The 18,425-nt window shown below is 34.0% G+C and overlaps 1 protein-coding gene across 1 annotated transcript in view; it reads right to left on the bottom strand.

The window, feature by feature from the left end:
- Positions 1 to 247: 247 nt before the first annotated feature.
- Positions 248 to 18,425, bottom strand: part of gpia (glucose-6-phosphate isomerase a) — a 24,199-nt gene continuing 6,021 nt past the window's right edge. Inside the window, exons 4-18 of the mRNA XM_056451830.1 lie at positions 17,428 to 17,547; positions 15,765 to 15,848; positions 13,437 to 13,583; positions 12,838 to 12,909; positions 11,813 to 11,857; positions 11,672 to 11,725; positions 11,488 to 11,548; positions 10,087 to 10,130; positions 9,611 to 9,763; positions 6,264 to 6,393; positions 4,850 to 4,926; positions 4,017 to 4,145; positions 2,882 to 2,957; positions 2,216 to 2,282; positions 248 to 674 (exon numbers count right to left, since the gene is read on the bottom strand). Of these exons, the coding sequence (XP_056307805.1) occupies positions 551 to 674; positions 2,216 to 2,282; positions 2,882 to 2,957; positions 4,017 to 4,145; positions 4,850 to 4,926; positions 6,264 to 6,393; positions 9,611 to 9,763; positions 10,087 to 10,130; positions 11,488 to 11,548; positions 11,672 to 11,725; positions 11,813 to 11,857; positions 12,838 to 12,909; positions 13,437 to 13,583; positions 15,765 to 15,848; positions 17,428 to 17,547 (1,383 nt within the window). The 3' untranslated portion in view covers positions 248 to 550. The remainder of the gene's footprint in view (positions 675 to 2,215; positions 2,283 to 2,881; positions 2,958 to 4,016; positions 4,146 to 4,849; positions 4,927 to 6,263; positions 6,394 to 9,610; positions 9,764 to 10,086; positions 10,131 to 11,487; positions 11,549 to 11,671; positions 11,726 to 11,812; positions 11,858 to 12,837; positions 12,910 to 13,436; positions 13,584 to 15,764; positions 15,849 to 17,427; positions 17,548 to 18,425) is intronic.

Genomic DNA, 18,425 nt, shown 5'->3' with positions numbered 1-18,425 from the left:
CTGGCCCAGCCAGGACTCGAACCAGCAACCTTCTTGCTGTGAGGCCACCGTGCCACCCCATTGACATACATAGTAGAAAAAAAAAAAATACCATGCAAGTCAATGACCAGCATTTGTCAGTATATCTTCCATTATGTTCAACAGACGAAAGGAACACAGAAGATACATAAACAATGGTAGAATTTTCATTTTTGTATGAACGAACCCTTTAATTCCTTTCTGAAAGAGAATGAAAATTGCGACAAGCTAACGTGACAAATAATACATTTATTGTGGTTCGTTGGTCCAAAGGAGAACATGAAGATCCATCTACAGCAGATTGAGCGGTGCATACTGACAGAATCGTCCCACACTGGTCCACAGATACAGGAATACAGTCGAAATCTCACACAAACACACACGAAACCATCATGCCTTATAGATGACGACAGACATAAAGTGCTCATCCTCCTGCTCTCGGCTCCCCGTCTGAACTATGCCAAGCGTTAATACATAATTCTCTAATCTCATTGGATGAGGGGGGTCAGCAGAGGTCAGGTTGGGAAAATATCTAAGAGCGGTTCTTCTTGAAGAATCCAATGAGTCCATTGGTGGAGGAGTCGTGGGAATGAACCTCCGCATCGTCCTGCAGCTCGGGTTCGATCTTCTTGGCCAGTTGCTTGCCGAGTTCAACGCTGATGGGATGGATGACATCATACTCTCTTATTAAAGTTACAGCTCACCCACAAAAACTCAAACTCTTTCATACATTTCTCTAACGGTAACACTTCATGAGCACATTTTTAGTATGAATTAGCATGTTTCTTGTATGAATTAACATGTTGCTAGTATGTTTTTGTATAAAATAGTACATTATTAGCATGTTTCTAGAATGAATTAGTATACTAGCATGTTTCTTGTATGAAATGGCATGTTTTTAGACTGAATTACCACATCGCTAGCATGTTTCTAGTACAAATTAGCATGTTAAAATGTTTCTTGTATGAAATACCATGTTGTTAGCCCAATTCTAGTATGACTTAACATGTTAACATGTATCTTTTGTGAATTGACATGTTGTTAGTATGATTTTGTATAAAATAGTACGTTATTAGCATGTTTCAAGAGTGAATTAGCATGTTAACATGTTTCTTGTATGAAATAGCTTGTTAACATTTTTCTAGAATGAATTAGCATGTTATTAGCATGCTTTAGTATGAACTAGCATGTTAACATGTTTCTTGTATAAATTAGCATGTTGTTAGTGTTAGCATGTTTCTTTTTATTTATTAGCATGTTTCTTGAATGAAATGGCATGTTTTTACCATATATCTAGACTGACAGCATGATGTTATCACGTTTCTAGAATGAATTGTGTTGGTAGCATGTTTCTTGTATGGAACAGAATGTTGCTAACATGTTTTTAGACTGAATTAACATGTTCGCATTATAATAACTACATGTTCTAACACATTTGTAATTTGCATTAACGTGTTAGCATGTTTTTCTAGAAGAAATGAGCATGTTGTTAGAATGTTTTAGTACAATTTAGCATGTTAACGTTTCTTGTACCAAATAACATGTCATTATGTTTATCGAATGAATCAACATGCTGTTAGCACATTTCTAGTACAAAATAGCATGTTTCTTTCTGAGAATTAACATGTTGTTAGCATGTTTTTAATCAAAATAGCATGTTAATAGCATGTTTCTAGAATGAATTAGTATATTAGCATGTTTATTGTATAAAAGGGCATGTTTTACCATGTTTCTAGAATGACAGCATGATGCTGTCGCACTTCTAGAATGAATTATGTTGGTAGCATGTTTCTTGTATGAAATATAATGTTGCTAACATGTTTCTAGTGTGAATAATTTTCTAGAATGGCATTATAATAACGAATTTTCTAACACATTTTAGTATGAATTGGCGTGTTATTAGCATGTTCCAAATATGAATTAGCATGTTTCTAGTATGTATTAGCATGTTAACATGTTTTTTTGTATGAAATAGCATGTTTTTATCATGTTTCTAAACCGAAAGCATGATGTTTGCACGTTTCTAGAAAGAATTGCGTTGTTAGCATGTTTCTAGCATAAAACAGAATGTTGCTAACACGTTACTAGAATGAATCTCCACCCGTCACAGAATGATTAAGGAAATTAATAAATTTTCAAATTAACATTTCCATATCTTATTATTCAGGCCTAAACAAGTTCTCAGAGTTGGACTCACCCCCACTGGTCATAGCTGTTGATATTCCACATAACACCCTGCACGAAGATCTTGTGCTCATACATCGCTGAAACACAAAATACAGTCCATCAGTATGGACCCACCAGAATGAAAACGCTGGACAGAAATCAAAACTTCTGGATGCATTTGGCCAAAAACCCAAAACAGAGATGCTTTCTATCAATTATTTATTATTCCGTTAAGTATTTTTTGTAAGAATTTTAATTAGAACTTAAGTGATAAACAACAACAACAACAACATCATAAGCAAATAACCATCTTTTATTGATAGTGAAAGAGTCTAGAGGCATCACTGTTGCCATGACAACACATTAGCTCTATTGCAAGCAGCAGGAACAAGTATACAACATAGAAAAATCTTGTGGACAAGTTATTTCTGCTTAGCAAATGCTGTTCATGCATAGATAAGTATATGTGTAGGTGAACGTAATATTCACAGAGCACAATACTGATCTATTTTGAACTTTGACTGCAGCCCTCACAAGCTAGTCAACGGTTTTGGGCCATAATTAACAGCGTTTTGGCTGAAAGTGATTATTTTGGTGGCCAAAACAAATCAGTGCATCCCTTTACATAAGAAAGAGAACTACAAAATTAATGTACATTTACAAAAGGAAGCACTGGAATAACTTGTTTGATACTTACCAACCAGTGCACCAAGCATGAAGGGTGTAAGTTTCTTGAAGATGATAGAGTTGCTTGGCTTGTTTCCTTGGAAAACCTTCAAAATAAATAAATAAATGCATCAGTTTATAAAAAGCAAGCAAGCAATTTCACAATGCATTTCAGAGTAGGGTTGTCACGATACTGGAATTCAGGATCAGTCGTTATTGAAATTGTAAATACGTCCCTCCCGTTAACATTTGAGCACGTTCTTAAACAGCGCTGATTGGCCATTGCGTTCACATGCTCAACAGAAATGACTGTGATTGGCCGTGAAGGTCATCAGTTCACCAAACTCACCGCTGTTTACTGAGTGTAAACACAGATACAGGGACACTGGAGCGTTTTAAAGCCACGATTCATCAGCGGATCCCTCATATGTCAGCTTATAGACAAACCAGCTGATCGACGTGACTAAAACGCTCCAGTATCCCTCTATCTATGGTTACATTTAGTAAACAGCGGTGAGTTCGGTGAACTGATGACCTTCACAGCCAAATCACAGTCATTTCTGTTGAGCATGTGAACACAATGGCAAATCAGCGCGGTTTAAAAGCTGATGGGAAAAGGAAACTTCCTGTGAGCAGAGATGACTTGAAACTGAACACAGAATATTTGCAGTTGAGACGTCTTATGCTTTCAACGTTGTGCAGAGAATTCGTAGAAAAAGGAGATGTATGTATGGGTGCGGCCAATGGAGGACTGGAGAATGACTCCACTCAACTCCATCTGTTAATATCAGCTGCGTACAAAAGCTGTAGTCAGGGAATGAACATTGTAATTTTCCTGAATGTAATTCTTGCATTGCAGATACCAGAATTCAGTGAATCAAATTAATCACTTGTATCTAATAAATATTACTAATATTTTTGACGTTTTGACTGATCTTTATTGAACATGGATGGAACTGGCTGAATATTCCAACCGAATGCACTCAGCAGCGCTCAAATTTTAGCTGGAAATGAACGTTTTTAGCATTTCAGTATTGATTGGTATTGAATTCCAGTATCGTGACAACACTACATCAACGAAATATCAAGGCTGGTCCACTAACCACCAGTCCATCGGCATTAAAAAGTCTCCCCTCCAAAGAGGTGTCAAATAAAGAGCCACTCACTTTATGAGGCAGGAGTTTCTCCAGCGCATCACCAGACATCCCAGAAGCCTGGAGCTCCTTCTTAGCCTCATCAGAAGTCTTTCCCCTCATCAGAGCTTCTGTTTGTGCCAGGAAATTCGCCATCAGGATCTGCAGGATTCAGAAGATGAAAGCAGCATAACGTGACTCAACTATCATCATGATTTTCACTTTAAAGGGGAGCTATTATGCAAAAATCACTTTCATAAGAGGTTTAAATGGAGTTGTGCGGCAACAGTGTGTGAATACAAGCATAATTTTATAATAAAATGTACTAATTGTATTGTTTATAATCAGACTTGATTAAAACAGTCTGCAGGAACACTTTGATTGACATTCTGCCTTTGTATGATGTCATTAGACGGGGAAAGCCCCGCCCACTAGTGACCATCTCTCCCTCATTAGCAATGATGTTAATCTTGTTTTTGAATCTGCCACTATGCTGATGCACAGGCATCTATAGCTCCGCCCTCTTCTGAAAAGAGCACAATCTCATTTGAATTTAAAGCGACAGTCACCAAAATTAGGATCAAAGCTTAAAAGGGTCAGTTTCAGAGTTAGAAAGCATTATAAGTGTGGTATTTTGAGCTGAAACTTCACACACACACTCTAGAGACATCAGAGACTTATTTTACATCTTGTGAAAAGAGGCATGATAGGTCCCTTTTAAAGGATTGCCAGTTGATGAGACGGACGTAATAAAAAACAAACAAAATGACATCTTTCAATGTCTAAAATGCAATCACATTCCAGAAATTCTCCAACCTGTGGAAACCCTGCATCATGAATAAACATCCAGATAGCACAGACTCTACCTTATGATGCAGATTATCTCTGATAGGATGCTGGCTCTGCGCAGGAATGAGGAAGTCAGCAGGAATCAAGCGAGTGCCTGCAGAGAAACAGATCATCATTAATGCAGTGCAAATGGGCGTAATTAATTAAATCAATCAATTAATAAATCAATGCCACATCATCAGCATTGGCTATATTCATGCCGACATGGGTAATCTACTTTTAATACATCAGTGTTTCTCAATCCCGTTCCTGGAGGACCATCAACTCTGCACGTTTTGGAGATCTCCTTTGCCCATCACAGGTCTTTTAGTCTCTGCTCATGAGCTGATGATCTGAATCAGGTGTGTTTGGTTAAGCAGACGTGCAGAGCTTGGCTGTTTCTCAATATGCGTTCTTCAGCGGTCTTGCGTCCGCATCAGCTGCCAAAGTTCAGTTCCAATACTCACAGCAAGAACAGAGGATGCGTGAAAGTTCCCGGATGTGTTCTTGATATGCAGACTTGAGCACCGAACTCGCTCTAGAAGTCATTGCGACTGGAGGTGGGAAGCGCAGCATTTTATATAGATTTATAATTAAAGTTCAGAGATAATCACTTATTTACCTCAGGAGTTTCCCTAAATGAGACGGTAAAAGTAAACATGGACATCTTAATAAAGGAATAAACACATTAAGGGTGTCTATTTGCTGAAATTCGTATTAAAATCTGCTTTATTTATATTGTGCAACGTCTATCTATAATGTTTTTATGTATAGTATATATTTTGGAAAGGGGAAAAATCAAATCGTTGTATATATGCTGTAATGTTTAAATAATTTTCCATTTAAAACGCGCGGAGGTCATGTGACCATCAGGAAGAACGCAGCATCCCATTTCTCACAGGACGCGTTCTCTGTTCTCGCGGTCTCCAGAGTTCGTTCTTCCGAGGACACCTGGCAAGACCGGTCTCCACAAGAACGCAAGTCCGTTCTCTGCGTTCTTGGAATTGAGAAACAGCCCTTGTGGTCCTCCAGGAACATGGTTGAGAAATACTACAATACATGACTTAGAAACATAACAGTATCTTGATTAACAAACATCATACAAATACATACAGATGAAAACAAGACTGATAACAAAAGGTAAAAGTAATATCTTTACATTTATTAAGTGATAAATATTCTAAAATTACACCAGGATCCACCTTTTTTTATTAAACAAATGCCTTTACATATTTTCTGCATTAAAATCTCTCTAGTAAAGCTTCAAATAAACATTCCGGTACAAATATATTTATAGTTTCTCCTCTCACTAAATATGAGTGGGTAAGTCCCGAATGGCTAATTCGACTTCTTGTCTGTACAACCTGCTTATGTCTATTTTCATAATGGTAGTGATTTCTTTCAAATGGACATTAACATGACGATTATATAATGAGATTTGGCATCACAGACCCTGATGAATGAGCTGGTAGAAAGCGTGCTGTCCATTGGTTCCTGGTTCTCCCCAAACGATGGGTCCAGTGTGGTAATTCACACGAGTGCCGGACTTGGTGATGTACTTCCCGTTGGACTCCATGTCTCCCTGAAAGACCACCAACAAACTCAACTTACTGTCAAAACTTTGATTGGATTTTGATTGGATTTATTAAACGAGTGTTGCCAAAAGTACCTTTTTTAACATAGTTTTAAAATGTGGTAACACCAGTGACATCCTCTGCTGGAGTTACACAAGTGCATTTACTGCCCTCTGCCTTTTAAGCCCAGCCTTTTAAAACGTTTCAGTTTTATAATAATAATAATAATAATAATAATAATAATAATAATAATAATAAGACTAATAACAACAACAACAACAACAACAACAATAATGAGACTAATAACAACAACAATAGCAACAACAACTATAATGAGACTAATAACAACAACAATACCAACAACAACTATAAGACTAATAACAACAACTATTATAAGACTAACAACAACAACAACTATTATAATAAGACTAACAACAACAACAACAACAACAACAAGACTAATAACAAAAATAATAAACAACAACATCAACAACAACTATTATAATGAGACTAATAACAACAACTATTATAATAAGACTAACAACAACAACAACAACAACAATAATAAACAACAACATCAACAACTACTATTATAATGAGACTAACAACAACAACAACAACAACAACAACAACAACAACAACAACAACAATTATAAGAAGACCAACAACAACAACAACAACAATTATAATAAGACTAACAACAACAACAACAACAACAACAACAACAACAACTATTATAATGAGACTAATAACAACAATATTAACAACAACAACAAAAAATAATAACTATTATAATAAGACTAACAACAACAACAACAACAACAATAACAACAACAACTATTATAATGAGACTAATAACAACAATATTAACAACAACAACAAAAAATAATAACTATTATAATAAGACTAACAACAACAACAACAACAACAACAACAACAACAACAACAACTATAATATGACTAATAATAATAATAATAATAAACAACAACTATTATAATGAGACTAACAACAACAACAATTATAATAAGACTAACAACAACAACAACAACAACTATTATAATAAGACTAACAACAACAACAACAACAACTATTATAATAAGACTAACAACAACAACAACAACAACTATTATAATAAGACTAACAACAACAACAACAACAACAACAACTATTATAATAAGACTAACAACAACAACTATTATAATAAGACTAACAACAACAACAACAACAACAACAACAACAACAACAACAATAACAACAACAACTATTATAATGAGACTAATAACAACAATATTAACAACAACAACAAAAAATAATAACTATTATAATAAGACTAACAACAACAACAACAACAATAACAACAACAACTATTATAATGAGACTAATAACAACAATATTAACAACAACAACAACAAAAAATAATAACTATTATAATAAGACTAACAACAACAACAACAACAACAACAACAACAACAACTATAATATGACTAATAATAATAATAATAATAATAAACAACAACTATTATAATGAGACTAACAACAACAACAACAACAACAACTACTATTATAATAAGACTAACAACAACAACAACAACAACAACAACAACAACAATTATAATAAGACTAACAACAACAACAACAACAACTATTATAATAAGACTAACAACAACAACAACAACAACTATTATAATAAGACTAACAACAACAACTATTATAATAAGACTAACAACAACAACAACTATTACAATAAGACTAACAACAACAACAACAACAACAACAACAACAACTATTATAATAAGACTAACAACAACAACAACAACAACAACAATAGTAACAACAACAACAAAAAATAATAACTATTATAATAAGACTAACAACAACAACAACAACAACTATAATATGACTAATAATAATAATAAACAACAACAACTATTATAATGAGACTAACAACAACAACAACAACAACAATTATAATAAGACTAATAATAATAATAATAATAATAATAATAATAATAATAAACAACAACAACAACAACAACTGTAATAATAATAATAATAATAATAATAATAATAAAAACAACAACAACAACAACAACAACAACAAGACTAATAACAAAAATAATAAACAACAACATCAACAACAACTATTATAATGAGACTAATAACAACAACTATTATAATAAGACTAACAACAACAACAACAACAACAACAATAGTAACAACAACAACAAAAAATAATAACTATTATAATAAGACTAACAACAACAACAACAACTATAATATGACTAATAATAATAATAAACAACAACAACTATTATAATGAGACTAACAACAACAACAACAACAACAATTATAATAAGACTAATAATAATAATAATAATAATAATAATAATAATAATAATAAACAACAACAACAACAACAACTGTAATAATAATAATAATAATAATAATAATAATAAAAACAACAACAACAACAACATAGTCACCACTCCTCCCTCCCAACAAACAGAAATTTGCCATTTTCATTGCAAGCAAATAAACTCATTCCACATCGCACCACATCACATATCATTATGTTATACAAGAATCACACAGCACCAGAAAACAAACATTACATTCACAGAGTAGTCTGTGTGGAAATTTATTTTTCTAAATTATTCAGGACTTACAGTGATCAGTACATCAGTAACACATCTGCTTGATTTACACTCTTTGGCCACCAGGTGGTATTGTGAGCAAATGAAGCCAGGAGAAATTGGCTGAAAAGCTTCAAATCGTCATCACTAGTTATCATTTGCTGCGTCCCAATTCGCATACCATCCGTCCTAAATAGTATTCGAAAAAATAATTAGTTTGTCCCAAACCGTATTATGTCGAAAAAGAGTACGCCAAAGGTTTTCGGATGGTTTTGGAAGTGTAGAAGCGTCCGTACTTTAACTGCTAATATGCCTCACAATACATTTTGATTAAAACTACAATCTCACGTAAAAAGTGTAAAAAAAAACTACAAACATGGCTGATGCGCAAGACCAACCATCAAGTGAAGAGGCTTCGGTAAAAGTTGTTTAAATGATTATTGATTAATATCTAGCCAACTGGAAAAATATTTCAATCATGTTTTCAGTGTTATATTTCATTTGCAGAAACAACGTGAACTTCTATCAAGACCTGTTTGGATAATCATGCATTCAGAAGTTAATGTCCAAAGACCTGAGGAGATTTCTGACCTGCTGGAAGTATGCAGCAAAGCGATGCATGTACTGATCGTAGGGCAGCAGCGCGTGCGTCTCGGCCTGGAAGAAGTTGACGTACCAGACGCCGAGCAGAGCCAGAATGACAGGAGCGTTCTGCTCCAGAGGGGCCGAGCGGAAGTGGTTATCCTGAGAGAAAGAGCAAGAAACGTTACTCACAGCTTGTATTTAATTTATGGTGATTATAATGGTTAGAAAGTGTTAACAATTTGGAAAAACTAGTTTGTTTTCTCAGGTTTCTTTTATGGAGGAAAAAACTGTGATGTGTGCCAAAATTTCCCATTTTTATTGATAATTTGTCAAGTGATATTTATGAACACAAAAAAATGGTGTTTTTCCTGCAAATAATATACATCACATTACAAAATTCAGTTCGTAAGCTTGCATGGCAACAGTGTGAAATGTGCAATGTAAAGTAATGCTTGTACTGTAGTATGCTAAATTATGCTTACCATCCAGTGAGCACCGGACAGAAGCTGCTCAAAATTGTCGAAACCTGCAAGACGACAATAAATAAAGCGACTGCATTATTTACAGCATGCAAACACATTAGTTTATTAGTGCAAGATGCAGCTATACACTGCAGAAATGCTTTTCTTACTTAAGAGTTTGTCTCGTTTCTAGTCCGAATATCTACATGCTCTTAAAATCAAGAAGCATTTTACAGACCAGTAACAAATATAGTCTTGATTTCAGAAATAATATCAAAATTAAGTGAGTTTTTTCTTTAATAATAATAATAATAATAATCTGCATAAAAATAATAATTCAAAGCGAAAACAATAATATTTAGCTTACCCTATTGGCATATTATTAATTAAATAAATTTATAAAGGAAAAATTCACTTAATTTTGACTTACTGTTTTTGAAAACATGACAATATTATTTACTGGTCTAGAAAATGCTTCTCGATTTAAGAGTTTGTAAATATTTTAACTAGAAACAAGAGAAAAACTGGAGTAAAGCATTACTCTGCTTTGTTAGGCAATACTCTCTGGCAAGTTAGGCCAGAAACGTACAGTAAAATAAAAAATAATGCATAAATATATATTTTGGCTGCATTTATATACTACACATGCAGCCATTAATAAATTTATTATTTACTAACAAATAAAAATAAATAAAACTGCAAATAAATAAGTAAATAAAACAAATGCATATTTAAATAAAAACAAATAAACATAAATAAATACAGATATATAAATATAAATACAAATAGTCAATAAAGTAAGTTTAATTAAATAAATGAATAAATACAAATATATAAATAAAAATACCAAACAAATAAAAAATATATATAAAAATACAAAATAAAATATATACAAAAAAATACTAATAAAAACATATATAAAAAATATACAATACAATATAATTAAATTAATTAAAATAAATAAATGAATAAATACAAATATATAAATAAAATAAATAAAAAAATAAATAAAAAATACAAATAAATAAAGTTTATAAATAATACAAATAAACAAAAAATATATATAAATAAAAATACAAGTAAATAAATAAATAAATTAATTAATTAATTAATTTTCAGGGGTGTGAAATTATTCATAGCCCTGGCAAATTCTGACTTATATTTTTTGTTCAACTGTAAATAAAAGCAGAGCAATATTATTTCCCCACAATAGTGCCTCTTGAACATCATATTACCATCTTTTAGTGGAAGTCTGTGTCATTTCTGGTCAAAATAAACAAATGAAAACCTTGCTGGGTAAAAGTAACAGCCAGAATAAGCCAGGGGTATGAACGATTTCAGGCTTGACTGTATATCAGTTTTTCATGTCACTTCTGAGGAACAACAAAGCATATTTGAGAACTTTTCCCACAGCAGACGTACCGATGTGCAGAGCGATGGACAAACCGATAGCAGACCACAGAGAATAACGCCCGCCGACCCACTGAAACATCAGCATTAATCAACACTAATAGAGAATCTAATTAAGCAATATGCAGAGCAGTCAATATTTCAGGCAGTCATGCATTTAGTTCGTCCTGGTAATTGCTCCGTGGCACATACTCACATCCCAAAACTCAAACATGTTGTTGGTGTCGATGCCGAACTCCTTCACTTTCGGCTGATGATGGGAGACAGAAATTAATGTACGTTTCTCACTGATACAACTGTACTTAAGAGATATATGAAGTTACGCTGCTGTACTCACTGCGTTTGTGGAAAGAGCCACAAAATGTTTGGCCACAGCAGATTTCTGAAATAAAAATATACATTATCAGTGTGCATATATCAACGGATTATAATGTTCTGTTGATCATAAGAGTGGACATCTGATGCTTTAAATTATTAAGCTCTTTACAGGAGGACTGACTTTGGTTGGCTATTAATGTTATACAGCTCAAGACAAAATTATTAGCCCTCTTGTAAAATTAGAACTGTTTTTAAATATCCATATAAAGTGCTGTTTAACAGAGCAAGGACATTTTTCACAGGATTTTCTTCTGGAGAAAGTCTTATTTCTTTTTGTTTGGCTGGAATAAATAAATATAACTAAAGTAATTAATTAAATAACAAAAACAAACAAAAAAAAATTACTAAATAAATAAATTATTTGATTTAAAAAAATTATAATAATTAACTAAATAAAAATGAATAAACAAAACAAACAAACATCAAAATAATTAAAAATAAAAATAAATAAAAATAAAATAATAAAAAATAAATAAAAATAACAATTAAACAAATAAATAAAATAAAAACAAAACTAATTAATAAATTAATAATAACAAAAAAACGAAAAAATAAATAAAATAAATAAAAATAATTACATAAATGATAAATAAAAGTGAATGAATAAATAAAAACATTTAAAAATATATACATTAAATAAACATAAAAATAAAAAAATAAATAAAAATAAACATTCAAATATTAAAGCAATTAAATAAAATAAAACAAAATTAATTAATAAATGAAAATAAACTAAATAAAAATGAATAAAACAAAAACAAAATATTAAAAAATTGAAATATAATTAAAAAATTATAATAAAAAAATAAAAATAAACATTAAAAAATAAATAAAAACAAATAAAACAAAATTGCACAAAAACAAACGTCTATATTTATTACCCAAATTTAAGCTGAAACATCTGCAGTTTTTAGAGTTTGACCTGACAAAACTGCATTGTAAAAAAATTGGCTAATAAAATTCAACAATTTATGTAGGACTCACGTCTTTCGCGGCCTGCAGAAACCATTCTCTGGCCGTCTCTGCGTTAGTGATGGTCTCCTGCGTGGTGAACGTCTGCAAAGAATACAAAAACATGAAGGAATTAAGACTAAAAACACAAGCACGGTTTTGTTTGAGATATATTTGATTCATTTATGGATGAAGAGGCAAATTATATATGAAAAAATCCCTCTGTAAATGCTCAACATGATTATCACCAGATATCCCCAGTTACATGAAGAATTTCAAACTTTTATAATAGGTTTAGTGGCATCATAAGAGCCTGGTTGAGATGTGACAGAAACACATAATTAACCAAATTAATTAGTCCAGAAAAATAATTCTTACAGGAAGTTAAAGTGATAAATATTCAAGTGGGCCATTATTTTTACTTTAAATATAATTTGGTCATTTGTAAAATTTCTAGCACAAAAAAAAAACACAATTACCGATTGATGCAGCCATTTTAGTTCAGTTTTTACAGGACAGACTTCGGGTCTCTTTTTAATCAACCCATAATTTAGATGGTGGAATATGAAGTGTTGCATATATCCAGGCAAATTAAAAGTACAGTAGTTTCAGCATGTTGTCTGTTCCTTTACCTTGGATGCGATGATGAAGAGTGTGGTCTCGGCGTTGAGCTGGGCGAGGGTTTTGGCCATGTGTGTGCCGTCAATATTAGAGACGAACCAGACATTGGGTCCTCCTTTAGAGTACGGCTTCAGCGCTTCAGTCACCATCAGAGGACCCTGAAGAACAGCACAAACAGTTTCACACACGCTCTCTTTCTGTCTTTTCACATGTGTGAAGTCTTTCATTTCAGTGTGTTGATGTACTTATGACTGAATGTTAAGTAGGAGGCGGGGCTTTATTTGAGCACATCATACCCTCATAGACTGATTTCACGCGGCCGCCATTTTTAAAAGTGAAATCGAGGCTGCGGTGGGAAGAAACCCGGAAGTATGGTTGGGAGTTACATTAGAACGTTGTGTACTTGGCTGTATATCTTATCAGCGAATAGAAAGAGACACAAATTTATCATTTCACCGCCTTCTGAGTGACCCGAAGGTCCGTTCTGAATGAATGGTGAAAATATAAAGGGATATCAGAGCTCATTTTCAGCTAAGTTAAGGGAAACGGCACTAGTTAGCTAACGTTTTCTTTCCCAAACACACGTTTTAGATGCCATTTATCAAACTCAAGTTAATGAACTGATTCTTTCACTATATTAGACTCGTCATGATACTGAATTAAAAGAAAATTTGTCAATTTCCCGCTAACATTTAAAGCACTGTTGATGGCTTTCTTAAAACAGCGCTGATTGGCCATTGTGTTCACGTGCTCAACAGATATGCTTGTGATTGGCCGAGAAGGTCATCAGTTCACCCTCCGCTGTTTACTGAGCACAAACACAGCCGAGCGATCTGCTTGATGACTCTACTGATCCTTATGGCTGTTTCGCGCTTGCGCTCCAGTCTCCGTGTATCTGTGTTTGCACTGGGTGAAGAGCGGTAAACTGAGTGCAAACACAAGATACATGGAGACTGGATCGCGAAGCAGCCGTGAAGATCAGTCGAGTCATCCGCGATCAGCGGCGCTTCAATTTTAACTTAAGCGGGAATTAGACTGTTTTAAAACTTCAGTACCGGGACAACACGAGGGTGTGCTACAGAGGACTGCAGTGTTTATCGCTCACCAAGTTACATAGGCTGAAGCAGGGAAGCGTCCCCTCTGTTTACCTGCTGCCATGAACTGAAGCCTAGGAGGACACTTGAGCATATTACTCTTACAGAGCTTGTGATGTTGTTTGATGCTAAATTGCTTTTAATTGTTTAAATGAAACGTACTGACTGATATTAAAGTGATGTTTACACCATATCTGTATTGAAATCTCGGCAACAGCTGGAGGTTTGTAGTCCACAGCATGTCACTGCAATGTTTACAGTGCTGGTCCTATACTTCCGCGTTTCTTCCCACCACAGCCTCGCTTTGGTTCTTTAAAATGGCGGCCGCGTGAAATAAGCGTATAGCAAACTAACGGTAAAAGGGTTACTCAACACGCAATCAGCTTTTGCTTGGCCCACATGCCACAGTGAATTACAGTACATGACTGGACCAAGTCTGGCTTCCAGACAAGGGCCAAACTTGGTTGAGACTTGACCCAGATATAGTCCAAGTTAATAACTCAAAACTGGGCCAGATAGGTTGGTGTGTCATGATTGCACTGAACTTGATAAACCCATGAAGCATTGCACTTTAGGCACACTATGGGCTGAGCTTTTTCTCAAAGCGACCTGATTGGAAGATTTTTTTTTTTCTTCCTGTACTCAAACATTATTTTAACGTATTTTAAATGTGGGTCAAGACTTACGTGGCCCACATATCAATTTTTAACACCTGGGCCAAATATTACATTTTACATCTGGCCCGAATCATGTGTGCCGCCTTAAAGACGGCACATCTTCCAAACCCAGTGCCAGATGAACGCCTGCTGTGCCAGCTTTATGCCACATCTGGTCCAGAACTCTTTGCTACCTGGGAATAACTACGCTATATTGATGCAAGCATTACAGCTTCATATCACGATTATTTCACACCTGCAACAGAAAAGAAACATCAAAAACACAACAGAAGGCTTTGGATGGGATGTGGAAGAAACTAGTGCTACACACAAGAGCAGTTCGAGGACAAAACCCTGAAAATGTCTGAAATACAACATCAAAACAGTGGCTTTAGCTGTGGGAACTATAATATAAGTGGAATAATGCACTCCTGACCATTGAATTATTAGAAAATAGAGCACTCTCAACGTGTAACAGCCACTGCGCTGTCTCAGGTGTGCATCATTTTCTAATAATTCAACAGCTGGTGACCTCAGAGACTATCAGATTGTGTTATGGGTCGGTTCTGATGTCTTTTAGGAAACTCACCAGGTCTGATCCTCCAATGCCGATGTTCACCACATCAGTGATGCTTTTCCCACTGAAGCCTTTCCATGCGCCACTGCGCACTTTCTGCACATAAACACACAACTTTATTTATCAGATTACTGCTGATAAAGTAATATGACTATAACAGGTGTAATAACAAAACAAAAAACTCAGTGTATTGCTTTATAGTATAAACATATTCAGAGTAAATAAATGTTTTGAAAGCGCTAATGAATGACGAAGCAAAATAGGGAACATTTTACAATAAAGTCTCATTAGTTAACTATAGTTAACGCATGAAAATCAACAATTAGAGAGAGTTATATGTTAGAGTTAATAAAAAGAAATGTATTCACTAACTCCATTTCATAAAACAGTTCCAAATTTCTAACGAATTATTAGGAACTAACAAATTTACATGAACTAATATAATAAATAGGTATTACATTGTTAACGTTCATTAATTTACCTAAAAATCTAACAAAAGGCCTGTAAATGTTAACCGAATTTTCAATGCTAGAGGCCTGATAACGTTTAAAGGGGTGGTCCACTACGATATCATGTTACACTTTAGTTGATGTGTAATGTAGCCGTGTGAACATAAACAACATCTCTGAATGGAAGACGCTCCGAGTGCAATGCAAAAGGAGACATTGGCTTTTACAGAGTTAGCTTTAGCAAGGCCTACAGCAAAGAAAGATTGGGGACTACAAAAAAATTCATCGGGGCTAGTGAGATCACAAACGCTTCAGCTTACACGCATACACCACGCACATATACCCTGTGGAGTGAAGAGGTGTGGCCTACAAGCGCTGCAATGTATTAGTAGAGAAAGCTAAAATGGCGTCCAAACGCTGCTATTTCCACAGAGCTTCTTCTGTTTCTGTATTTGGGCTCTCAAAGGACACGACACAAAGAGAGAAGTGCTTGCAGATTAATCTAATCGTGTAATAGAGAATTCTACAAAATATATAGCTAGCATTTGACAAAGGAGAACTTCCAGAATCTCTCCCAGTTCAGACGAAGCTGTGGATTGCGAGCCACGACCTGCAAGTGTTTTTATTCGATAAACTTGATTAACTACAGGCACAGTTTCTAGTGTTAGTGGTATGTTGAAGCAAGGATGTAAACAAGGATGTAAACAAAGGGAAATGCTGTTTGGCACCGCTAACAATTTAGCTAAAAATTCATATTTAAAATATTCATAAATATTTATAAAAAATAAATAAATAAAATAAAAAAAAGGGGGGGGGGGGTCTAATAATTCTAACTTCAACTATATATATATATATATATATATATATATATATATATCAAAGTACGATATATGAAACAATAACATGATTTTTTTTTTACAAGTGAAACAAACACACAATCGCTTTGCACCTCATAAACACAACCAAGCCTTAAAAATACACTGTGGGCCACCCCTTGAATCTTAATGATTGAAAACATATCACATAATAAATCCTCAAGCACTCTCTGCAGTGATGTACAACCAGCAAAACACAATAATCTGAATATTCTTCTGATCTAAACGATTAAATAATGTATGTAGTCACTGTATTTGACCCATGATATCAATATTGTGCATGTTCATTAACACAATATATTGAGTTATTGAATAAGAGCACATATCTATTGTACAGTCGTGTTCACCCACATGGCAGAAGCTCTTCATCTGCTCCAGGACTCGGTTCACCTCTGGCATCACGTCTTTTCCGTCCACCATGATGGGAGTGTTGGAGCGGTTCCTCAGGGCGGTGTGGAGGACAGCACGACCCTGACAAACAGAACACAAAGTATTTACATCCACTGCAGAGAGAAATAAACAACACTTTCTGCTGCTGCTTTCATTTAGAACCATTTCATGTCATTCTGAGGTGTTCAGTGAAACTCATGTTGCCAGACCTTGTTTTTTTTTTTTTTTTTAAGTAATAAAAAACAATTTAAGGACACAATGCTTAAAATAACAGTGTTAATAAAGTAAAAAGGCTATTAATATCCTGGAAAAGATTGGGATTAATGACTCTGTATACTGCCTGAAAAACGATTTGAACTTGGTGCATTTTCAGGAATTTGTTTTGTTTGATTTTATAAGAATATCTGGCAACACCATCCATGTTTCCATCCACCTATTCTTATGTGTATTTTGGAACATTGGATTAAAAAAAATGCTTAATGCTTAATTTTTTTACGATAAGAAAACAAAATATTGTAGAAAAAGAAAAAAAGATCTTTCCCCAGAAGAAAAATATAATGGGAAATAATGAAGGGAAAATATCCTTGAGAAATATTTTTAAAAGAATGACGGTGTTAAAGGTTGAAGAAACCCTAGAGTACTTTTTTTTTGAGATTTTAACAGATTTGTGTGTGTTGAGCATTAGTTAAGACAACGTTAGCACCTGTGAGCTTTAATTGTGGGGAAAACTGGATAATTTTGAGCTTTTGTCAGCGGAAATCAAATCAGTGACAGTGCGAAGTGACATAGTAGGAAGATGAATGCCAAGAAAAAAAACCCCCACAATTTTAACATATTTTGCAGCATTTTCAGGAACTGATTTTGTAAGAATATCTGGCAACACAAGCTAGGTTTCCATCCGCCCATTTGTTTTATTTATTTTAGATTTCAGAATATTGCTTAAAAAGGCTTAATAGAAA

The sequence above is a fragment of the Danio aesculapii genome, chromosome 25 (genome assembly GCF_903798145.1).
Source record: "Danio aesculapii chromosome 25, fDanAes4.1, whole genome shotgun sequence".
Lineage (NCBI taxonomy): Eukaryota > Metazoa > Chordata > Actinopteri > Cypriniformes > Danionidae > Danio > Danio aesculapii.
This window is presented reverse-complemented; position numbering and strand designations above follow the sequence as displayed.